Source organism: Geotrypetes seraphini, chromosome 15, assembly GCF_902459505.1.
Source record: "Geotrypetes seraphini chromosome 15, aGeoSer1.1, whole genome shotgun sequence".
NCBI classification, from domain to species: Eukaryota; Metazoa; Chordata; class Amphibia; order Gymnophiona; family Dermophiidae; genus Geotrypetes; species Geotrypetes seraphini.
The window spans coordinates 40,302,737-40,325,118 of record NC_047098.1 but is presented as its reverse complement, the minus strand read 5'-3'; the positions used below and the strand labels follow the sequence as shown (position 1 = coordinate 40,325,118).

At 46.9% G+C, this 22,382-nt stretch overlaps 1 protein-coding gene across 2 annotated transcripts in view; it reads right to left on the bottom strand.

Annotated features, from left to right (window-relative positions):
* Positions 1-7,214: 7,214 nt before the first annotated feature.
* The window catches only part of GLOD4 (glyoxalase domain containing 4), a 36,933-nt gene continuing 21,765 nt past the window's right edge, over positions 7,215-22,382 (bottom strand). For both annotated transcript variants that reach the window (XM_033921906.1, XM_033921905.1), the window contains 2 exons: positions 20,137-20,223; positions 7,215-7,872 (listed from right to left, as the gene is read on the bottom strand). In XM_033921906.1, the coding sequence (XP_033777797.1) occupies positions 7,807-7,872; positions 20,137-20,223 (153 nt within the window). In that variant the 3' untranslated portion in view covers positions 7,215-7,806. The remainder of the gene's footprint in view (positions 7,873-20,136; positions 20,224-22,382) is intronic.

The window sequence follows — 22,382 nt, the reverse complement described above, 5'->3', positions numbered from 1 at the left end:
GCACACTCAGGTGCAAGGGAAGAAAGTGCTGCAGTAGGAAAGAGCTTCCCTTCCTGAGGAATCTACCCTTACTGTGATTCTGTTTCCAACAAACCTGTGAATTCAAGTGACCCTCTTCTAGCCTAGGGATCCTCCAGTGACCCTTCATAATTTATTTACTAAAAAATTTATATACCACATACAACTATGCGGTTTCCATATCACATACATAAAATCTTGTTTCCTACGATTATCATATATAACGTAGACATGGCTAAACAACATCATTAATCGTCTCTGTTATAAACGGGGATAGATTGCAAATTCAATCAATTCAAAAACACAAACAAGCTGTAAAAAAAAAAAAAATTCTAAAAGGCGATTATGAACTGATATATATACCTTATCATAAGGCGGCATTGGAAAATAATTGACTTTTCAGCATTTTCTTAAAATTCATCCTCCCCATACAAAACTGCAGGATACCAGGCAAGGCATTCCATAGTTCTACGCCAGCCACAGATATCATTGATGCTCCGATCCTAGAATGCATAGTCGACATTGTACCCTCCAAATGTAATTTCATCCCATTTACATCTCTAAGTTCTCTTCTCAGCTTATAGATATCAAAGAATTCTTGTAAGATCTTTGGGGGAAGCATGATACAATGTCTGATGTATAATCGCAACAATCTTAAACTGCACTCTTTGTTGCATAGTTTCTTCAACACAGGAGTTACATGGGTACTCCTTGGAACCCCTGTGATTAATCTTGCAGTGGGAGTTGATAAGCTTTTGCAAAGTCCTCAACTTCCCTTTCACAACTCCTAAGTATAGTGAATTACAATAGTCTACCCTACTCAGGATAATTCATTTTTCTGCACCTGGAGAGAAGGGTATGCTCAAGGATCCCTCCTGCACCTGCACATGTTGGGGGGGGGGGGGGGGAAGTGTCTGACCTAACCGCAATACCAGGAGAGAGTAGTTGGGTGTACTGTATTTGGGGGGCCAGAGTCATATGCCCTGCTAGTCTGCTTTGATTAGCATGTTGTGTATAAAAACTAGGTGGCAATGCACCTTGAAAACCAGGCTCATGGAACAGAATACAGTAGCACACTGCAGCCTCTGTGCTCATTAGACAGCGACTGTGCTGTGCCTGTTTTTTTTTCCCTTTAGGCTCGGTAATCCTGTAATGTTAAACATTTTGCCTGGTGGTTAGGAGGGGAGTAGAAAGAAAACATACAGCACATGATTTAGATATGCTGAGACCTGTTTCTGTTCTGCCTTGCTGTAACAGAGAAGGCAGGTTCTCAGCATTGCCTATCCTCTCTGCACAGAAACTAAACCACAATGGCAGATAAAAGGCCACCTGTTCTGCCCAAATTACTGCCTGTACCAAACACACCTTCCCTTTTTGAGTAAAGCTATAGGTAAGAAAAACAAATGCTTTCTGCAAATGTGTGCTGCAGCAGGAAAGACACCTGAAACAAGTTGTAACACTTTCCCTTAAATGAGATTACTGGGCAGTGGTAGCATTGCCACAGGTTGAACACAATTCTAGCTTGAGCTGACTGCACATTGTCTTCATCGGGACCACTGCAAGGAATGAGCTTTTGCTTAATTGAAAAAAATCAGCACATTTTTGCAGCATTGGTCTTTGAATGAATGTTTCTTTTTCTATGAAGGAAGTATGCTAACCTATTTTTAATGGCGTTCTATTTCAATTTTAATGATGCATTTTATTGTAAACCGCTTTGAATTGTGTTGCAGCTAAGGCAGTACATCAAGTTTAATAAATGATAAGGAACTAGGTATTGTGAACCCCTAGTTGGTGGAGTGGTCCAAGTACCTCTGAATATAAATTAGTGAAAGTGTCACGGTGTTTCCCTGAAAATAAGACCTAGTGTGTTTTTGGGGCCCAAAATTAATATAAGACACTGTCTTATTTCGGGGATGTCTTATTTTTTTCATGTACATAATCATCTCTCCCTTTCTCTCCTTCACCCCAATCCTTCCTCTTTCCTTTCTCTCCCCCACATGTGTAGCATTTTTCCTCCCTTCTCATCCATCCCCTTGTGCCTTCCCTCTGCAGCATCCATGCAATAGGGCTTATTTTGGGGGTAGGGCTTATATTAAGACCTACCCTGAAAATCATGCTAGGGCTTATTTTTGGGACAAGATGGTAGCAGGGTTTCCAAATAACTCCACGCAGTCAAAGGGTTTGATAAGAAAAGTAATGGTAAGGTTTATTAAATAGAAATGGAAGAACATTGGGTAAGCTCTTCAAATGGGTACCAATTGGTACAATCGGTGCAAAATGTTAATAATTTGGGATGAATTAGGGGTAGTAGGATGTTAGTTTATCCCCTCAAGTTGGCAACAGTTCAGTGGTCTAGTTAACTTCTATAACCAACAAACAGTTTAATATGCTTACACCCAAAGCATTCACACTGGGGTTCCTTCACATAAATTTACCAGACTCCATGCTTATCACTACTTTAAATCTGGGGAGTGTCATTTGCATAAATGAGGCCTATTGCAGAAAATTGGTGTGCACACAGTGTTACCAGTCTAAGAAAAACTCTGGAAATGTTGGGTACCTTGATCTTCGGCATCCATGTCTTTGCCGGCCGCTGGGTTCAGCTTGTTGACTCAGGAACTCTGGCTCACCTATTTTGCTAACTGAAAACAAATCAATAAAGGAAAACCCTAATCTAAAAATAACAAACAAGGGATTTGACAGGAGAGTGGGAAGGCTAATAATTGCAAAAGAAATTAAGAGAAAAGGGGAGTTTCTACCTAGCCACCCCCCCCCCCCCCCAAAAAAAAAAAAAAAATCCAAGGCTTCTCAGCTCCTCTAGGGTTGGCTATCCCTAACCTCCCTATACTAACTACAACCACTGGCTAACTATCAATAATCCCCAGGGGCAGGCCCCAAAACAGGCCTTGAGCAATGTTCCCGGAGGGCCAGGATTCTAGCACGGATGGGGTACAGCTGCTCAGGGAAGACGTGCAAAAGTGGCATTGTGAGATTCAGAGGTGAAGGGGAGAAATATGTAGAAGCTGATAAAGAAAAGGCTGAATTGTTTAACAAATATTTATGTTCTGTGTTCATGGCTAAAGTGCAAGGAATGGGACTGCAGAAGACAAACACGAATAGATCCTGATCAATTTTCAGAGGGTTGTGTTCATGAAGAGCTAGCGAAATTAAAGGTAGGCAAAGCGATGGGGGAAGATGGTGTATATGTGAGGATGCTGAAGGAACATAGGGAAGTTCTGGCTGACCTTTTCAATGCTTCTCTAGAGTCAGGAGTGGTACCAAAGGACTGGAGAAGGGTGGATGTGGGCCCTTGCCACATAAATGGAAGTAAGGAATAAGTAGGGAATTATAGGCTGATAAACCTGACTTCTGTGGTAAGCAAATTAATGGAAACGCTTTTAAAACAGAGACTGATAAGTTTCTGGAATCTGGTAGATTACAGTACTGGAGTCTACATGGATTCCATTAAAGGTAAGTCTGGTCAGACAAATATTATCAATTTCTTTGACTGGGTGACCAGAGAATTGGATAGAGGGAGTGCACTAGATGTTAACATAGAAAACATAGAAGATGACGGCAGAAAAGGGCTACAGCCCATCAAGTCTGCCCACTCTGCTTACCCACCCCCTGTCTATGCCCTAATGACCCAATTTCCTTATCTTGACCCTCGTAGGGATCCCACATGGGTATCCCATTTATTCTTAAAGTCTGGCACACTGTCTGCCTCGATCACCTGCACTGGAAGCTTGTTCCAATGATCAACCACTCTCTCTGTGAAGAAATACTTTCTGGTGTCGCCATGAAATTTTCCGCCCCTGAGTTTGAGCGGGTGCCCTCTTGTGGCCAAGGGTCCCTTGAGAAAGAAAATATCATCTTCCACTTCGACACGTCCCGTGAGGTACTTAAATGTTTCGATCATGTCTCCCCTCTTCCTACGTTCCTCAAGAGTGTAGAGCTGCAATTTGTTCAGTCTCTCTTCGTACGAGAGACCCTTGAGCCCCGAGATCATCCTGGTGGCCGTCCGTTGAACCGATTCAATTCTGCGCACATCTTTACTGTAATGTGGCCTCCAGAATTGCACACAGTACTCCAGATGAGGTCTCACCATGGCCCTGTACAACGGCATTATGACTTCAGGCTTTCGGCTGACGAAACTTCTATTGATACAACCCAATATCTGCCTTGCCTTAGATGAAGCCTTCTCCACTTGATTGGCAGTTTTCATGTCTGCACTGATGATTACTCCTAAATCTCGTTCTGCTGAAGTCCTAGTTAAAGTTTCTCCGTTCAAGAAGTACGTCCTGCATGGATTTCCGCTTCCGAGGTGCATGACCTTACATTTCTTAGCATTGAAGCCTAGCTGCCAGGTTGAGGACCAACTTTCCAATGTAAGCAGGTCCTGCGCCATATAATTCTGTAAACTGCATTCACTTACTATATTACATAGTTTGGCGTCATCGGCGAATAGTGTTATTTTACCTTGAAGCCCTTGAGTCAGATCCCCTATGAATATGTTGAAAAGGAGTGGACCCAGGACCGAGCCCTGCGGCACTCCACTGGTCACCTCCGATGTTTTAGAGAGGGTACCATTAACCACCAACCTCTGAAGTCTGCCACTCAGCCAATCATTGACCCATGCAGTTAGTGTCTCTCCTAACCCCATCGATTCCATCTTGCTTAGCAGCCTGCGGTGTGGGACACTGTCAAAAGCTTTCCTGAAGTCCAGGTACACGACGTCCAAAGACTCTCCCAAGTCCAACTTTCTTGTTACCCAGTCAAAGAAGCTGATGAGATTGGATTGGCAGGACCTACCCTTGGTGAATCCATGCTGACTGGGATCCCGAAGATTCCCTTCATTCAAGATCGTGTCCAATTTGCTTTTAATTAGTGTTTCCATGAGTTTGCACACTATTGATGTGAGACTCACCGGTCTATAATTCACAGCCTCTGCCCTGCAACCCTTTTTATGCAGAGGAACGACATTAGCTAATTTCCAGTCCAGGGGAACTTTCCCCTTACTTAGGGAGAGATTGAATAGCTCAGCCAACGGTTTCGCCAGGACATCGCTCAATTCTCTGAGCATTCTTGGGTGCAAATTGTCTGGTCCCATGGCTTTGTTCACCTTGAGTCTTGCCAGTTCACTGTAAACTTCACCTGGTGTGAACTCAAAATTCTGAAACGAGTCTTCTGTGCTTTGTGTTGCCTTCAACTGGGGACCGTGTCCCGGTGCCTCACAGGTGAAGACTGAGCAGAAGTATTCATTCAGTAGTTCGGCTTTATCGGAATCTGCTTCCACGTAACTTCTGTCCGGTCTTCTAAGGTGTACTATCCCGCCTGTGTTCCTTTTTCTGTCACTAATATACCTGAAGAGGGATTTGTCCCCCTTTTTAATGTTTTTTGCCAGAATTTCTTCCACTCGAAGTTTTGCCTCCCTAACTGCCATTTTGACCGCTGTAGACCTGGTCCTATATTCTACTTTTGCCTCTCTTTTCTCCGTGCGCTTGTAGGAGAGAAACGCTTTTTTCTTCTCCTTAATGAGGTGCGAGATCTCTGCGGTGAACCATTGGGGTTTATTGTTTCTTTGTCGTTTATTTACTGATTTTATGAAGCGGCTAGTTGCTTCATGTATGGTTGATTTCAGTGTTAACCACTTAGCTTCTACATCATCGGTCTCCGCTTGGTTCTGCAGCGTCTGATGGACGAAATCTCCCATGCGTGCGAAGTCTGTGCCCCGGAAATTGAGTACCTTTGTTTTCGTGTTTGATCTAGGGAAGCCTTTCCTAAGGTTGAACCATACTATATTGTGGTCGCTGGAGGCTAGCGTATCTCCTACTGAGACCTCTGAAACGCTTTCCCCGTTGGTGAGTACCAGGTCGAGGATCGCCTGGGCCCTAGTGGGCTCCGTTACCATTTGTTTGAGACGTGCTCCCTTTATGGAGGTTAAGAGCCTCCTGCTACCACTGGTTGTCGCTGAAAATGAGTTCCAGTCTGCATCAGGCATATTGAAGTCCCCTAGCAGTACAGCTTCTCCTCGTAGAGTGATATTCTCTATGTCTTCAATTAATTCTGCGTCCATGTCTTCCAGTTGTCTTGGGGATCTGTAAACCACACCTAGATACAGGCATTTTTCTCTGCCTCTTGCCAGGTTTATCCAGAAGGACTCCCCGGTGTACTTGACATCTGTGATCCTGGTGGTTTTGATGTCCTCTTTAATGTATAGAGCTACCCCCCCTCCTAACCTGCCCTCTCTGTCCTGACGAAGTAGATTGTAGCCCGGTATAGCCATATCCCACCCATGTGAGTCCGTGAACCAAGTTTCAGATATTGCCACATCTAGGTCGGCATTCCTTATTTCAGCCTCCAATTCTAGAATTTTGTTACCTAAACTGTGTGCATTGACATACATGGCCCTCCATATCTTGTGTTTGCTAAGTCCCTGTGAGGCGTATCCTACCCGAGTCGGTGTGACTCCCAAAGAACTGTTTGCAATGTGGGTACTTACCTTGGACATGGAAGCGGAGTTTCGACTCACCTCATCAGGATAATTCCTTTCTGCACTAATATGTGAATGGGTACCCTCCCCCGACTTACCTAGTTTAAAGCCCTGTGAAGCAGGCGGGCTAGTCGGTGTCCGGAAACGTTCTTACCCCTACTGGTCAGATGGAGACCGTCTGGTCCCTGAAGTCCTTGTAGCGCTTCCCCATGGTTTAGGAATCCGAAGTTCATATCCTGGCACCATCCCTGTAGCCACTCGTTCGTCCTCAGGATACGTTCATCTCTGGCTCTTCCCTTGCCTCTAACTGGGAGGATCGATGAGAAAACCACCTGCGCTCCTGTCTGCTTCAGCCTCTCACCCAGTGCTCCAAAGTCTCTGGTGATGGTCTCCGGTGTGTTCCTGGCAGTGTCGTTGGTTCCTATGTGGATGTTGTGTATTTAGATTTGAGCAAAGCCTTTGACAATGTTCCAGACAGGTGTCTAATAAAATTTGCAGAAAGATGTCAACTTCTGTTCACCTAGGGATTCATTAAAGCACACCATTAGACCACTGAAATAGTTCCCAGGCCCCATCTCCCATTCATAACCAAAACAGGTAACTCAAAATAATAATCATTAGTGCTAGGAGTTATGTAAAGAAAGACATCAGCACCATCCAGTTTTCAGGATAACAAAAAAAGTAAATGAGACAAACTCTGAAATACAAGTGTTTAAGCTGCATATTTGAATCTTTTTATTGGACCAACACAATACAAATGATCCCTGTTGGATCTAAGTTCAATATACACTCATCTCCTAAGCCAGGCAGCTCTTCGCCAGGAATTCTTCTCCATTAAATGGTCTGAGATTTCCTGCAAAGTTCACAAAAATGTCTTTTTCAAGAGAAAAATTGTGCAAAAAAAGTTCAAGAACACAAAGTAATCTGGATGATCCCAGTGTTGCTGCAAAGAGAAAGCTTACCAACCCTAGGCTACGAAATGCATTAGGTCACCAAAGCCTTTTGTGTAAACTTCCTCTTCACACTAGGTCAAAAGTCTCAGAGAGATTTGGTTCTGACTGATTTCTACTGTATATTTGCTGATCAGTTTACCCAGAATGAGCTGGAGGTCTTGTAGCGACTGCAACAGCTTCTCTAGGTTCAAGAAAGAATCAACCAGAGAAGGCCTTCAAATCAAGTTTCACACAGGCTGCTGGAAGAATTCTAGGCATCCAACAGGCTGGTTGTATAGTTATAATGAAAATTATCCACATATGCAACATAAGAATGTAAAAGCACAAATAACTTATGTCAATTTATGCCGATGCTTTCTGAATTTTGTGTTTTGCAAACCACTCGTCGCTCTTGTCGGCTGCCATGGCCTGTGAAAAGAGAAACGTTAAGTTACGCACAGAGTCAGTGGAAATACACTCAAATTTCAGCTTTGTTATTGCAAAAGAACAAATTCAGAGAGTCTAAAGTAACAGATTTTAAGGAAAAAAGCTTACCAGCATCATGTTTCTAAATTCAGTTTTACTAAGGAGCAGACTGAAGGCAGCCGTGCTAAACCTCCTTCAGATTCTTTTTAGTCAGTGTTTGTTTATTTTTATTGAATTCATGTATTTATTTGGATTTAGCTATCATTTTTTTCAGTAGTAGCCCAAGGCAAGTTACATTCAGGTACACTAGGCATTTCTCTGTCTCTGGTGGGGGAAGAGCTCACAATCTAATTTTGTACCTGAGGCAATGGAGGCTTAAGTGGGATTTAAACTGGGCACCCCTGGATGCCAAACCCAGGGCTCCAACTACTAGGCCACTTCTCCAAGATACAAAGGATCCGAGTGCTGGTCTCAACGGGCGAGGCAAGACACTATGCGAGGGGAGTCACGGATTGGTCAGGAGTATTCCCGCCATGGGGAATTAAAGGGATTTGCTGGTGGGTGCTGGCTCAAGGGGTTGGGGGGGGGGGTATAAAGCTGGGACCTCCAAGGATCAGAGCTTTTCCTGATCCTCGCAGGTGGCTTTTCCCTCACACTTTACCCTAGGAACTGGTCTTTGCTGGACTGGTGGGAGCTCGGGACACTAGAGGACAGAGATTTTGAGCTATTGGTTGCTGAGCTCATCCAGCAATGAGCTGCGGACTAGTAGGAAGCTCAGTGAGCAGATGCTATTGGGTCAGACGACCCTGGGAAAATATGGCATGACGGTACATGCCACCTCCCCCCCCCCCGACCCTAGCTGACAGGTCAGGGTCAAGTGGGCTATGAGTATTCATGGCACATTGGGCTGGATTCACTAACCTGCCGATCCGGGCAGGTCCGACAAATTCAGCAAACGCGAACATGCAGATGAGAGCGATTGGATGAACGCCCCCATCTGCCTGCACGGCTCGCGCATGCACAGACCTGTCCTAGCCACGACTTTTTTTTTTAAACTTTAAACTTTTGCAGCCCATGGGTTTAACCTGCTTCAGATTAAAACCACGGGCTTGCACAAGCAGTCGGGGCAGACAGGCATGTTTAGGGCACAACTCTCCTGCTTCCATGCGGCGGCAGCAACCTCTTCCCTTCAGTGCGAGTCCATGGGTTTAAAGCGGAGCTGCACTGTGGCGTGCAGCCCCGCTTTAAACCCGCGGGCTCGCACTGAAGGGAAGGCGGCAGAGCCAGGGGTGCAGGACCGCGAGAGCCAGGGCAGGCAGATCAGGGCTGCAGGACATGAAAGCTGCTAAACAAGTAGAGAAGGCCTCATCTAAGGCAAGGCAAATGATGGGATGTATCAATCGAAGCTTTGTCAGCCGCAAACCTGAAGTCATAATGCCACTCTACAGAACCATGGTGAGACCTCATCTGGAATACTGTGTGCAATTCTGGAGGCCACATTACCGGAAAGATGTGCTTCGAGCTGAATCGGTCCAGCGGATGGCCACCAGGATGGTCGCCGGACTCAAGGGTCTCTCATACGAAGAAAGACTGGGCAAACTGCAGCTCTATACCCTGGAGGAGCGCAGAGAACGGGGCGACATGATTGAGACATTTAAGTACGTCACTGGTCGCGTCGAGATGGAAAACGATATATTCTTTCCCAAGGGACCCTCGGTCACAAGGGGGCACCCCCTCAAACTCAGAGGGGGGAAATTTAGTGGTGACACAAGGAAGTATTTCTTCACGGAAAGGGTGGTAGATCACTGGAACAAACTTCCGGTGCAGGTGATCAAGGCCACCAGCGTGCTTGATTTTAAGAATAAATGGGACATACACGTGGGATCCCTACGAGGGTCAAGTTAAGGAACTGGGTCACTAGCACTCAATGGGGTGGGTCAATAGAGTGGGCAGACTTGATGGGCTGTGGCCCTTTTCTGCCGTCATCTTTCTATGTTTCTATGTTTCTATGAGGTGTTCGGGGCTGACAGGGCAGAGAGCAGGGCTTCACTAGAACAGGAGAGTTGGAAAGATATTTCCGACTGCTCCCCAGCAGTCGCTTCTTCCATTGATCGGCCAGCCCTGTCGGATGTGAAATTTTGTGTAGTGAATCGTGTCGCTGTCCAATTTGCATGCCTTTCTCCTCATTTGCATGCACGGATTTGAAGCGGATCATAGGAGAGGTAAGTGAATCAGGCCGAAGGGCAATTTGATCGTTAAGGGGGTCGCAAACCGATCGGTACACGATTGATTTGCTTAGTGAATCTAGCCCATTTTGCAGTTCGGGAATGGTTGTTTACTGTTCTTGTTAGCATTTGTTTGTGGTTGCCAGTAAACAGAGCTGCGGCTGTTTGCCCAAGATTAGTGTTTGTGTTGACTATGTACGTGTCAGTCGATGTAAAGGGGGATGGGGAGAGAAAAGGGCAAGGTAATAGCATTAGGTGGTTGGGTGGGGGGTAGTGGACAGTGGGCCTTTCAAGATCCCGCTGTTAAGAATAGCACACACAACTACCTCCAAAAAACCCAAACATATAAGCAATACAGTGACAAGAGTTAGGGAATCATTATGTCCTCTTGTAAAGCTTCCAAAAAGATGGAAAAATAAATATTGTTTATGAGGATGTACCAACCCTAATAGTTTACACAGGTGGCCTGCACAGGAGTGCAGAGGTGAACTGTCCTGAATTAATGAAATAAATTAAAGGAAAATGAACATTGTAATGACTTTGGAACACCTAACAGGTTCCAGGATGTAGCTTTCACAATCATTATCCAGTGATGCCATCTAGTGGCCTGACTCATGGTGCAGGCATAGGCAGTAACCAACTAGATAAGGGACAGTAGATGCAAATGGAGGCTCATGATGCCAAACCATTAGCAGACACTGGTTCTCATCAGGCTGAAAGCCCAAGAACACAAGGGTGAGAGACTGACTCAAAAGTTCTGGTGCAGCCACTAGGTGACTTTTTACTTCCTGGAAAAGGCAATATTGGATTCAGCCCATTTCCGGTCCATAAAGCAAAGATGGGCAATGATTTGATTGGACACCAAAAAGCACAGTTACTTACCGTAACAGGTGTTATCCAGGGACAGCAGGCAGATATTCTTAACGCATGGGTGACATCACCGACGGAGCCCCGGTACGGACACTTTTAACTAGAAAGTTCTAGTTGGCCGCACCGCGCATGCGCGAGTGCCTTCCCGCTCGACGGAGGAGAGTGTGGTCCCCAGTTAAGATAAGCCAGCGAAGAAGCCAACCCGGGGAGGTGGGTGGGACGTAAGAATATCTGCCTGCTGTCCCTGGATAACACCTGTTACGGTAAGTAACTGTGCTTTATCCTAGGACAAGCAGGCAGCATATTCTTAACGCATGGGTGACCTCTAAGCTAACAGAGAGGGAGGAGGGATGGTTGGCCATTAGGAAAATAAATTATGTAACACAGATTGGCCGAAGTGTCCATCCCGTCTGGAGAAGGTATCCAGACAGTAGTGAGTAGTGAACGTGTTAACTGAGGACCAAGTGGCAGCCTTGCAGATTTCCTCGATGGGCGTGGAACGGAGGAAAGCCACAGAAGCAGCCATAGCTCTGACCCTGTGGGCCGTGACAGCACCTTCCAGTGAGAGACCGGCCCGAGCATAACAGAACGCAATGCAGGCAGCAAGCCAGTTGGAAAGCGTCCGTTTAGAGACAGGGCGACCTAGACGGTTAGGGTCGAAGGACAAAAAGAGCTGAGGGGACGAGCGGTGAGCCCTGGTACGGTCAAGGTAGTATGCAAGGGCACGCTTACAGTCCAGCGTGTGCAACGCCTGTTCCCCAGGATGAGAATGGGGCTTAGGGAAAAAGACAGGCAACACAATGGATTGGTTGAGGTGGAAGTCCGAGACCACTTTGGGAAGGAATTTAGGATGGGTACGCAGAACCACCTTGTCATGGTGAAAAACAGTGAAAGGTGGGTCGGCAACCAGTGCATGCAGCTCACTAACCCTCCTGGCAGAGGTGATGGCAATGAGGAAAAGCACCTTCCATGTCAGAAATTTGAGTGAAGCAGTGGCAAGAGGCTCAAATGGAGGTTTCATGAGGGCTGATAAAACCACATTCAGGTCCCAGACGACTGGGGGAGGCTTCAGAGGTGGTTTGACATTGAAGAAGCCCCTCATGAACCGGGAAACCAGGGGATGAGCCATGAGAGGTTTTCCGAGGATAGGTTCATGAAACGCAGTGATGGCGCTGAGGTGGACTCTGATTGAGGTGGATTTGAGGCCAGCATCGGATAGAGAGAGCAAATAGTCCAGTACGGTTTCCACCGCCAATGAGGTGGGATCGTGGTGATGCAGTAGACACCAAGAGGAGAACCTGGTCCACTTCTGATGGTAACATTGGAGGGTGGCCGGTTTCCTGGAGGCATCCAAAATGCGACGGACAGGCTGAGATAGATTCTCTAGGGAGGTCAGCCCGAGAGAAACCAAGCCATCAGGTGGAGCGAGGACAGATTGGGATGTAGTAGAGACTGATGCTGCTGAGTAAGTAGAGTAGGAAACACAGGAAGAGGAATGGGCTCCCTGGAGCTGAGCTGGAGCAGGAGGGAGAACCAGTGTTGGCGAGGCCACCGAGGAGCGATGAGAATCATGGTGGCTCTGTCCCTGAGGAGTTTGAATAGCGTCCGTAACATCAGAGGCAGTGGAGGAAAGGCATAGAGGAACCGATCCGTCCAGTCGAGCAGGAATGCATCCGGGGCCAGACGATGAGGAGAGAAGAGTCTGGAACAGAACTGGGGCAGCTGATGGTTGTGAGGAGCTGCAAAGAGGTCTACCTGAGGAGTGCCCCAGAGAGCAAAGATGGAGTGGAGTGTGGTAGGATCCAGGGTCCACTCGTGAGGTTGAAGGATGCGGCTGAGATTGTCGGCCAGGGAGTTCTGTTCGCCCTGGATATAGACAGCCTTGAGGAAGAGACTGTGGGCCGTGGCCCAGGTCCAGATGCGGATGGCCTCCTGACAGAGGAGGGGAGATCCGGTGCCGCCTTGCTTGTTTATGTAGTACATGGCGACTTGGTTGTCTGTGCACAGGAGAAGAACCTGAGGGTAGAGAAGGTGCTGGAAGGCCTTGAGAGCATAGAACATGGCCCTGAGTTCCAGGAAATTGATGTGATGTTGACGCTCCTGAGGGGTCCAGAGTCCCTGGGTGCGAAGATCTCCCAGGTGAGCGCCCCATGCATAGGGGGAGGCATCTGTGGTTATGACCATGGAGTGAGGGGGTAGATGAAAGAGTAGACCCCTGGAAAGATTGGAGGAGTTCAACCACCATTGAAGAGATTGCTGAAGAGACGATGTCACAGAGATGGGATGAGAAAGAGGATCCGTGGTCTGTGACCATTGGTTGGCTAGAGTCCACTGAGGTGTCCTGAGGTGGAGTCATGCCAGAGGAAGTACATGGACCGTCGAGGCCATGTGGTCCAGGAGGACCATCATCTGCCGAGCTGGGATGGTTTGATGAAGGAACACCTGACGATAGAGGTGGAGCAGGGTCCGTTGTCGGTCGGAGGGGAGAAACGCCCTCATCAGAGTGGTGTCGAGAACTGCGCCAATGAACTGAAGTCGCTGTGTGGGAAGTAGGTGCGACTTGGGGTAGTTGATCTCGAACCCCAGTAGATGGAGGAGCGAGATGGTGTGATGAGTGGCTTGTAGCACAAGCGGAGATGTAGGCGCTTTCACCAACCAATCGTCCAAGTAGGGGAACACCTGGAGGTCGTGAGACCTGAGGAAGGCCGCCACCACAATAAGGCACTTGGTGAACACTCTAGGTGATGATGCGAGGCCAAAGGGTAGCACTTTGTACTGATAGTGACGGTGCTGTATCTGAAACCGTAGGTAGCGACGTGAAGTCGGATTGATTGGGATGTGAGTGTAGGCCTCTTTGAGGTCCAGGGAACATAGCCAGTCGTGTTGAGAGAGAAGAGGGTAAAGCGTGGCAAGGGAGAGCATTCTGAACTTCTCCTTGACCAGACACTTGTTGAGGTCCCTGAGATCGAGGATGGGACGGAGGTCTCCTGTCTTCTTGGGAACCAGGAAGTAGCGGGAGTAGAATCCCTGACCCCTTTGGTTTGAGGGCACCTCTTCGATGGCATTGAGAAGAAGGAGGTATTGGACCTCCCTCAGGAGGAGGAGGGATTGGGAGGAGTGAGAAGCAGACTCTATGGGAGGATTGTCTGGTGGAAGAGTCTGGATTGTCTGGTGAAGTTGAGAGAGTAGCCGTGGCGAATGATGTTGAGGACCCATTGGTCTGATGTGATGACCTCCCAACGGCTGAGGAAGAGACAATGATGGTGGGAGACTGGCTATGCCCTGGAGAAAAAAGTCAAAAGGGCTGAGATGGTTTTGACGGAGGGAAAGGCTTGGCAGGTTGGTGAGACTGTGAGCGAGCCTGAGTTTGATGCTGTTGACGGGGTCGGCGAGGTTGCTGTTGAGGTGGGTTGAGGGGTCTGGCCGAGAACCTGCGTTGGTAGGAAGAGTGCTGTCTGTAGGGGCGAGCAGGCGGAGTCTTCTTTTTAGGCTTCACCAGGGTGTCCCACCTGGTCTCGTGAGCCGAGAGCTTCTGGGTTGTTGAGTCCAGGGACTCCCCGAAGAGTTCATCACCAAGACAAGGTGCATTAGCCAGGCGGTCTTGGTGGTTAATGTCGAGGTCAGAAACTCTCAGCCAGGCCAGACGCCGCATGGCAACAGCCATGGCAGACGCTCGAGAGGTCAGCTCAAACGATTCATAAATGGAGCGCACCATGAATTTCCTGAGTTGGAGCAGACTGGAAATTTGTTGTTGAAAAAGAGGTACCTTACGTTCAGGGATGTATTTTTGTAAGGCAGAGAGTTGTTGCACCAGATGCTTCATGTAGAAGGAGAAGTGAAAGGTGTAATTATTTGCCCTGTTGGCCAGCATTGCATTCTGGAAAAGGCGCTTGCCAAACTTATCCATAGTTTTTCCCTCTCTGCCAGGAGGGGTGGAGGCATAGACACTGGAGCCCTGAGTTTTCTTTAAGGTGGACTCCACCAGGAGAGATTCATGGGGCAATTGAGGCTTGTCAAACCCTGGGATGGGAATGACCCGATACAAGCTATCCAATTTGCGAGGGGCCCCAGGGACAGTGAGGGGGTTCTCCCAGTTCTTATAAAAAGTTTCCCGTAGGATGTCATGTACGGGTAACTTAAGGAATTCTTTGGGAGGTTGCTCAAAGTCTAGGGCATCGAGAAAGGCCTGTGACTTCTTAGAGTCGGACTCTAAGGGAATGGAAAGAGCAGCTGACATCTCCCTGAGGAATTTGGTGAACGAGGACTGTTCAGGTTTTGAAACGGTATCAGTCACTGAAGGTTCCTCGTCTGTCGAGGAAGCGTCTTCCTCGGTACCGTGTGGGGATTCTTCCCATAAGTCTGGGTCCCTGATGTCGGGGTGCGCACGGCGGGACATCGGTGTGGAGGGCTCGGCATGGCGGGTTTTGGAGAGAGACTTGCCAGAGCGGACCGAGGCGGTACCGGGAGAGGAAGACTGGTGCCGTACCTGGTACCGAGAAGGATCGGCATCAGAGCGGGTCTGTACCGCAGGTTGGGAAAGATGTGGCTCGGCCGAGAGGACCGGCATGGAAGTGTTGAGTGGTACCGAGGGGGTCGACACCGATGGAACGGTGCGAGGCTCGGACCGGTCCTGTACCGGAAGGTGCGGTGCCAGTAACGCCGGCAACAGTTGTTGGAGTTGTTGCTGCAGCTGCTCCTGTAACTGGGTTTGGAGTATGGCCGCAATGCGGTCGTCCAGGGGGGGCACCGGTACCGCTTTTTTCTTTTTCGGTACCATAGGTGCCGCTCTACGCTCCGATGACGAGGCACTCACCGATATCGGAGCGGAGCATTTGCGGGGTCGGTGCGGTGCCGGGGTTGCTGGTGGCACAACCGTGGCAGGAGGGCGCTCAAGGGAAGTGGAAGGCTTCTTAGCCGGCTTACCTGGGGCCAGTGACCCCGAAGAAGGATCCGGTGGAGTCGAAGTAGTCGGTGTCGACTTTTGCGGTTCCGTTGACATCGCGGCAGATTCCATGGCAGATCCGGTACCGAATAGAATATTTTGCTGGTTCTGCCTATTTTTTAATGTTCGCTTTTTAAGCGTAGCACAGCGGGTGCAGGTGTCCGCCCGATGCTCTGGACCCAAGCACTGCAGGCACCAATTGTGCGGGTCGGTAAGAGAGATCGGGTGTGCACACCGCTGGCACTTCTTAAAGCCCGGTTGAGGGGGCATGAAGGGAAACACAGCCTCCGCAAAATCAAAGCCAGAGGCCTATATGGTGGCAACAGGCCCCACCGGGGCCGGCCCGAAAAAATAAAGAAAACTCGAGTTTTTTTTTTTTTAAGAAAATTAACGGGATCCGAAAGGAAAAAAATTGAAAAAATTGAAAAAAGTACGCGAGCGGGAAGGCAGAACTAAGTTTTCAACAGCCGTTGAAACACATGCGACTTCTTCGCTCCGCGGAAACGAAGAAACTGGGGACCACGCTCTCCTCCGTCGGGCGGGAAGGCACTCGCGCATGCGCGGTGCGGCCAACTACAACTTTCTAGTTAAAAGTGTCCGTACCGGGGCTCCGTCGGTGACGTCACCCATGCGTTAAGAATATGCTGCCTGCTTGTCCTGGGATAACACAGTCTATGGAATCCAACAATTTCATCCCCTCTCTTCACCTGAAACCGAGTTAGGCTTTCATGATAAAAGACTGGATGTGCTCATTTAAAAATGTCTCTTTATACATGAGCCTACTACTAATATGGATCTTTTTTATAGCACTACTAGATGTGTTTCTGTGATTTATTAGTTGATAACTAAAGAGAAGAAATTGTTTTATTATGTAGCTTTTATGATATAGTTTGTTTTTATCTAATTGAAGTAAACCATTTATCCCCTCTTCTATGAAACTGCGCTAGCGGTTTTTAGCGCAGAGCTGCGCTGAATGGCCCATGCTGCTCCCGACGCTCATTGAGTTCCTATGGGTCATTCAGCGTGGCTCTCTGCGCTAAAAACCGCTAGCACGGTTTCATAGAAGAGGGGGCTTAGTTTTTTTGTAAGCAGTATAAAAAAGTTTTAAATAAATAAATACACATTAAGGCCCTGATTCTACAAAGTGCGTCCCGATTTTAGGCAGCTGTAGGCGTCCTACAACTGTCTAATCAGCCAATCGGGATGCGCGTTTTTTAAAAAAATGCTCCCCAGGCAGGCCGCCTATATTGAAGGCGCCTCCGGGAGCCTAGGGAGGCCCGCAAGACGCCTAAGCTCGCCTAAAGGCCTTAGGCGAACCTAGGCGGCCCTACGAGTCTCCCTAGTAGAGGAAGAGAGGCTTAAAATGTAGGCCAGCAAAATGCTAGTCTACATTGTAAGTAGACGCGGCCGCTATACTTATGGCAGCAATAAGTATAGCGGCAGCGGCCGCTCCCATCGCCGGCAGGAGGATGCCCAATCCTCTTGCCTGAACCCCCTGAAACCCCCCTCCCCCCCAAACTGGTAATCGCCGGCAGGAGGATGCCCAATCCTCCTGCCGGAACCCCCCTGAAATCCCCCTCCCCCCAAACTGGTAATCACCGGCAGGAGGATGCCCAATCCTCCTGCTGGAACCCCCCTGGAACCCCCCTCCCCCCCAAACTGGTAATCGCCAGCAGGAGGATGCCCAATCATCCTGCCGGAAAGCCCGACGACCCCCCCCCCCAAACTAACCTCCCTCCCCCAACTAATCTTTAAATGTTGGTCAGCTGGACGTGTCTTGCTGCCGTCCAACCGACAGGCCCGCCTCGTGGAAATGAGACGGGCCCGCCCCTTCCCGGCCCATCCCCGCTAAATCTAAGGCCTGATTGTCCCAGGCTCTAGAAGCCTGGACCAATCAGGCCTTAGGCATAGCCCATCCTCACTAATCCTAAGGCCTGATTGGTCCAGGTCTTCACTTATCTGGGCTGAAGAACTCTCACTCCCTTTCAAACGCTTTGGCTGCTTCAGGGCAAAATCAGGCTTGATTAAGAGTTCCCCTGATCTAGACATCACAAATTTCTGAGTCATTTCTTTTTTGGTATTAATTTTCTTGTACTCTTGCCCTGTATATGTTATTTTTTATTCACTTAATTGAACCCAGTCCCCAAGGATCTCAGTCTGCTGCACTAACCCTTAGGCTACTCCTTCACTCCCTGATGTTCATTTTACATAAAAACATAATGTAAGAATATCTGCAATGGAGCAATGGTCCATCTAGCTCAGTATCCTGTTTCCAACAGTGGTTAATCCAGATCACAAGTACCTGGTAGCAGTGGGACAGTGAGTGGGGTAGGAGTGGGGGAGGCAGGCTGCACTAGGTCCCATCTTTTAAGTTCCAAATTTCTCACAATGGCAAAAGTGCCAATAAAATTATATAGAAGTCTTCCAATAAACATCTAAAGGCCTCCAAATCTTTTCAAAATTTGGTAAAATGTGCATTTTAACAGCAGCTACCTCCTCATATTTCTTTACTAAACAGACAGCATTCCACCAGGCACATTCAGACAAAACTGAACTATTTTTTTCCAGTTTGTTAAGATTTGCTATATCGCTATACCCAGTAATATAATCAAACAATTTAGCTTCTGTTTTGTTTTTTTTTAAATATGAGGTAAAGCTACAGACCATAAAACAACAAGCGTATAAGTTAAAGGAACCCGAAGATGAAAAATATTTTCAATTTTACTCATAGAATACCAAAACTGTCTCAAATTTGAGCAAGTGTACAACATATATGTTGTAGAATTCCCTCTGACTGACAAGTCCAGCAAACCTGAAACCCACCCCTCGGCAACCTGGACACTTTATACGGTATCCAAAGAGCATTATGAGCCACATAAAACAAATATTGAACAACAGAAACAGATAGAACAGGTTGACAGACTCTAATTCAAAACCCTGCCCATTCCTCCACCCCCACAACTTCTCCAATTCGAGTTCCCAGATATGTTTCAAGACAGAACATTTAGCATCACTCTTGAACTTAAACTTTCTGTAGACTGAAGAAGCTTTTTTATTCTGCCTAAATAATCCCACACAAAAATCACATAAGCGAGTGTCCCCCTTCTGCACATGCTCAAACAATTTAGAGCCTTTCAAATAGTGCGGAAGCTGTAACCAATGATTATACCGACACATATCCAAACCATATTCCCTGCTCAGTTCCTCGAAAGACTTAAACACACTCCCTTTCCATAACTGGATCAAATTCCAAATGCCTTTATCTTGCCAATTAACCCAACTGACCGTAGCCCCTTGAATTTTAATATCAGAATTATACCATAAAGAAACAAGGTTGGCATCTGGCCAAGTCAATCGTAAACCATCTGCTAGAAATCAGAAGACTCCAGGAGCAGCCTGCAGAACAGAATAAAAATATACCACCCGTGAAACCTGCATGGCACATACATTTCTTAAAGAGAGTAGGAAAACCATAGCTCACTCCAACTGCAACCATCGAAGGCTACGTTCATCTCCTGGTGGCAAAAACCAAGCCATCATATAAGCAAAATGATACAACTTGAAATCTGGAAATTTAACACCCCCCTTTTATCTTGGTGGGTGCGTCTGCCCACCCACCTCTTCAAAGTCTTCAGTGGCAGCGAGCAGCGTCTCCTAGCTGCTGCTGACGCCAGCCTGAGCTCTCCTGACATCACTTCCTGGTCACATGACCAGGAAATGATGTCAGAGGGAGAGCAGAGGCTGGCCAAAGATTTTGAAGAGGTACAACAGGCAGGTGGGGGGCGCAACAAGAAAGAGGTGCAAGGGGAGTCAGGGCGCGTAATGGAGAAGAGTGTGGACGGTGTATGGCTTGGCCTCCTTCCCTTGTTATACTGCTGCCTGGCAGAAACTGAAATAGTAGCAACATTCTATGCTATCGATCCCAGGGCAAGCAGTAGCTTCCCCTATGTCTGTCTCAATAGCAAATTATGGACTTTGCCTCCAGGAACATGTCCAAACCTTTTCTAAATGTTAACTGCTGTTACCACATTCTCTGGCAACAAGTTCCAGAGCTTAATTATTCTTTGAGTGAGAAAATAGTTCTTCCTATTTGTTTTAAAATTATTTCCATGTAATTTCATAGTGTCCCCTGGTTTTTGTACATTTTGAAAGAGTTAAAAAAAGTCGATTCACTTTTATCCGTTCTACACCATGCAGAAAAGGCGAAAGGCTTTATGATATAATACTCACAGCATCCAGCAAATGGCTCCCATTTGGATCTACTTGAGACAGCTCTCGAAATGCTTCATCACCCACAAAGCAAATCTCATGACCATCCTATGGTAAATAACAGGAAAACCAAATAACGGCCCAGAGTAAATAGAAAAAAAAAGTTACTTTATTAGGTGCTTTAGCTATGAAGCAAGGAGGTTCTGTTATTTGAAGAACTGATTCTTGATCTAAACTTTAGAATCTTCATCGGGGAATCAAAATGCCTATATTCTAGGGTCTAAACACTAGATAAGAGTAACGTTTAAGAAATGTATCCATTGAAAATTAGAAGTCACTTTCCATTCCTCTGGTCTAAGTGACCTGTACCATCTATATCACAAATGATCACATACCCCCAAATTCTGTATATGGTGCCTAAAGTTCTATGTGCACATAGCCAATGTGTGCACACAATTTAATTAATTGGCCTAATTGGTGCTGATAATTAGCAATTAACACCTCATAAGGGGTGCTAATTGGAACGGTGAATGGCCTTGTCCCAGCAGTTAAGGGAGGGAAGGCGCGCAGTCACCTCCCTCCCTACAGCCAAATCTATCTCCCTCCCTCCCCCTTACCTTCACGGCGCTTTCGTAAAAAACTTACTGAAGCCGGCAAAGCTAGCCTGCCTGCTTGCAGTCGCATGTGTGTGGGTGGAAGCTTCCCCCCTCATGCAACTTCCAGTTGCATCAGAGGAGAAGCTTCTGCCCACACACACGCGACTGCAGACAGGCTTCGCCAGCTTCAGTAAGTTTTTTACGAAAGCACCGTGAAGGTAAGGGGGAGGGAGATAGATTTGGCAATAGGGAGGTGACTGCGTGTCTTCCCTCCCTTAAGTTTCAATTTTTTACTAACGCACCGCAAAGGGGGGGAAGGGAGATTCTCGGGCCGCTCAAGGGCGGTGAGGTGGCGAGAGGGAAGGGTGGATGCTGCGGTGAAGGGGACGGCAGGAACGGAGCGGTGGTCCGGGGACGGGTCAGTGACGGGAACAGATTATTTTCCCCATGTCATTCTCTAGTATGAACCAGTTGCGGTATACGAATTTGAAAAGGGAGCATGGCTAGAGGCATATCAGGGGCATTCCTAAAAGTTATGTGTATTGCTATAGAATGTGCCCGATCTATGTACAACTTAGGTGCCAATCACAATTCTATAAAAGGTATGTGCACCTGGAAGAAATGCACTAAGCGCTGTTCTAGTTGGCACCAATTTTTTTAGGTGCCATATATAGAATATGGCCCTATAGAGTGGTGCATTCTTCTTCTATTGTGAAATCTTCCTTAACACTAAAAACTGTGTTGATAATGGTTCTTCAATAAATATTTTATAGGGAAAAAGGTGATCTCAAGTGCTTATGGCTGTATGATTTTAGATCAAGTCTTGTCATAATAGCCTAATGCAAGCTATCATTAGTCCCTTCTAGTTTCCCTTTTATTTTTAATTGTTATTTTTAATTTGTTTTTTTACTATTCATTTAATAATGGACCTGCACTGGGAGAACAAGCAAGCTTTTGGGCGGTCGTGACATTGTAAGAGTGGGCTAAAAGAAAGGCTTTAAATATGGGCAAACCAGCTTAAAGTGCAGGTGTTGACGTACTCCTGATGAAGCTCTGGGTAGAGTGAAACGGGGACGCGCCATTGAGCGCAGAAACACATCGCCACAGAATAGGTGGAAGCTGAAACTTTAACAGCTACATGCTAAGCTGGGAGAAGATCCTATTCCCAGTCCATTGGGGAGTTCAAGCTAAGTATAACACTGATTACAGGAAAAAGCTTGGCAGTCCCCGGATTACTAACATAGAGTCAATAAGAATTTATTAGACACACTTTGTTTAGTTTTGAAAAACTTTACTAAATGAACAGTAAAAAAAAATTAAAAATAAAAGGGAAACTAGAAGGGACTAATGATAGCTTGCATTAGGCTATTATGACAAGACTTGATCAAAAATCATATAGCCGCAAGCACTTGAGGTCACCTTTTTCCCTATAAAATATTTATTGAAGAACCATTATCAATACAGTTTTTAGTGTTGAAGATCACCACACAGTAGAAGAATACACCACTCTAAAGTGTCTTATCAATTTGGTTAAAGGTGATTTGTCAAGGACATTATTGTTGAAGGATTAGGATATATAGAATATGGCCCATACTGCATTAATAGGGTTAACAGACATCCGAGAAAACTCGAACATGTCCTCTTTTTAGAGGACTGTCCGGCTGCCTGGAG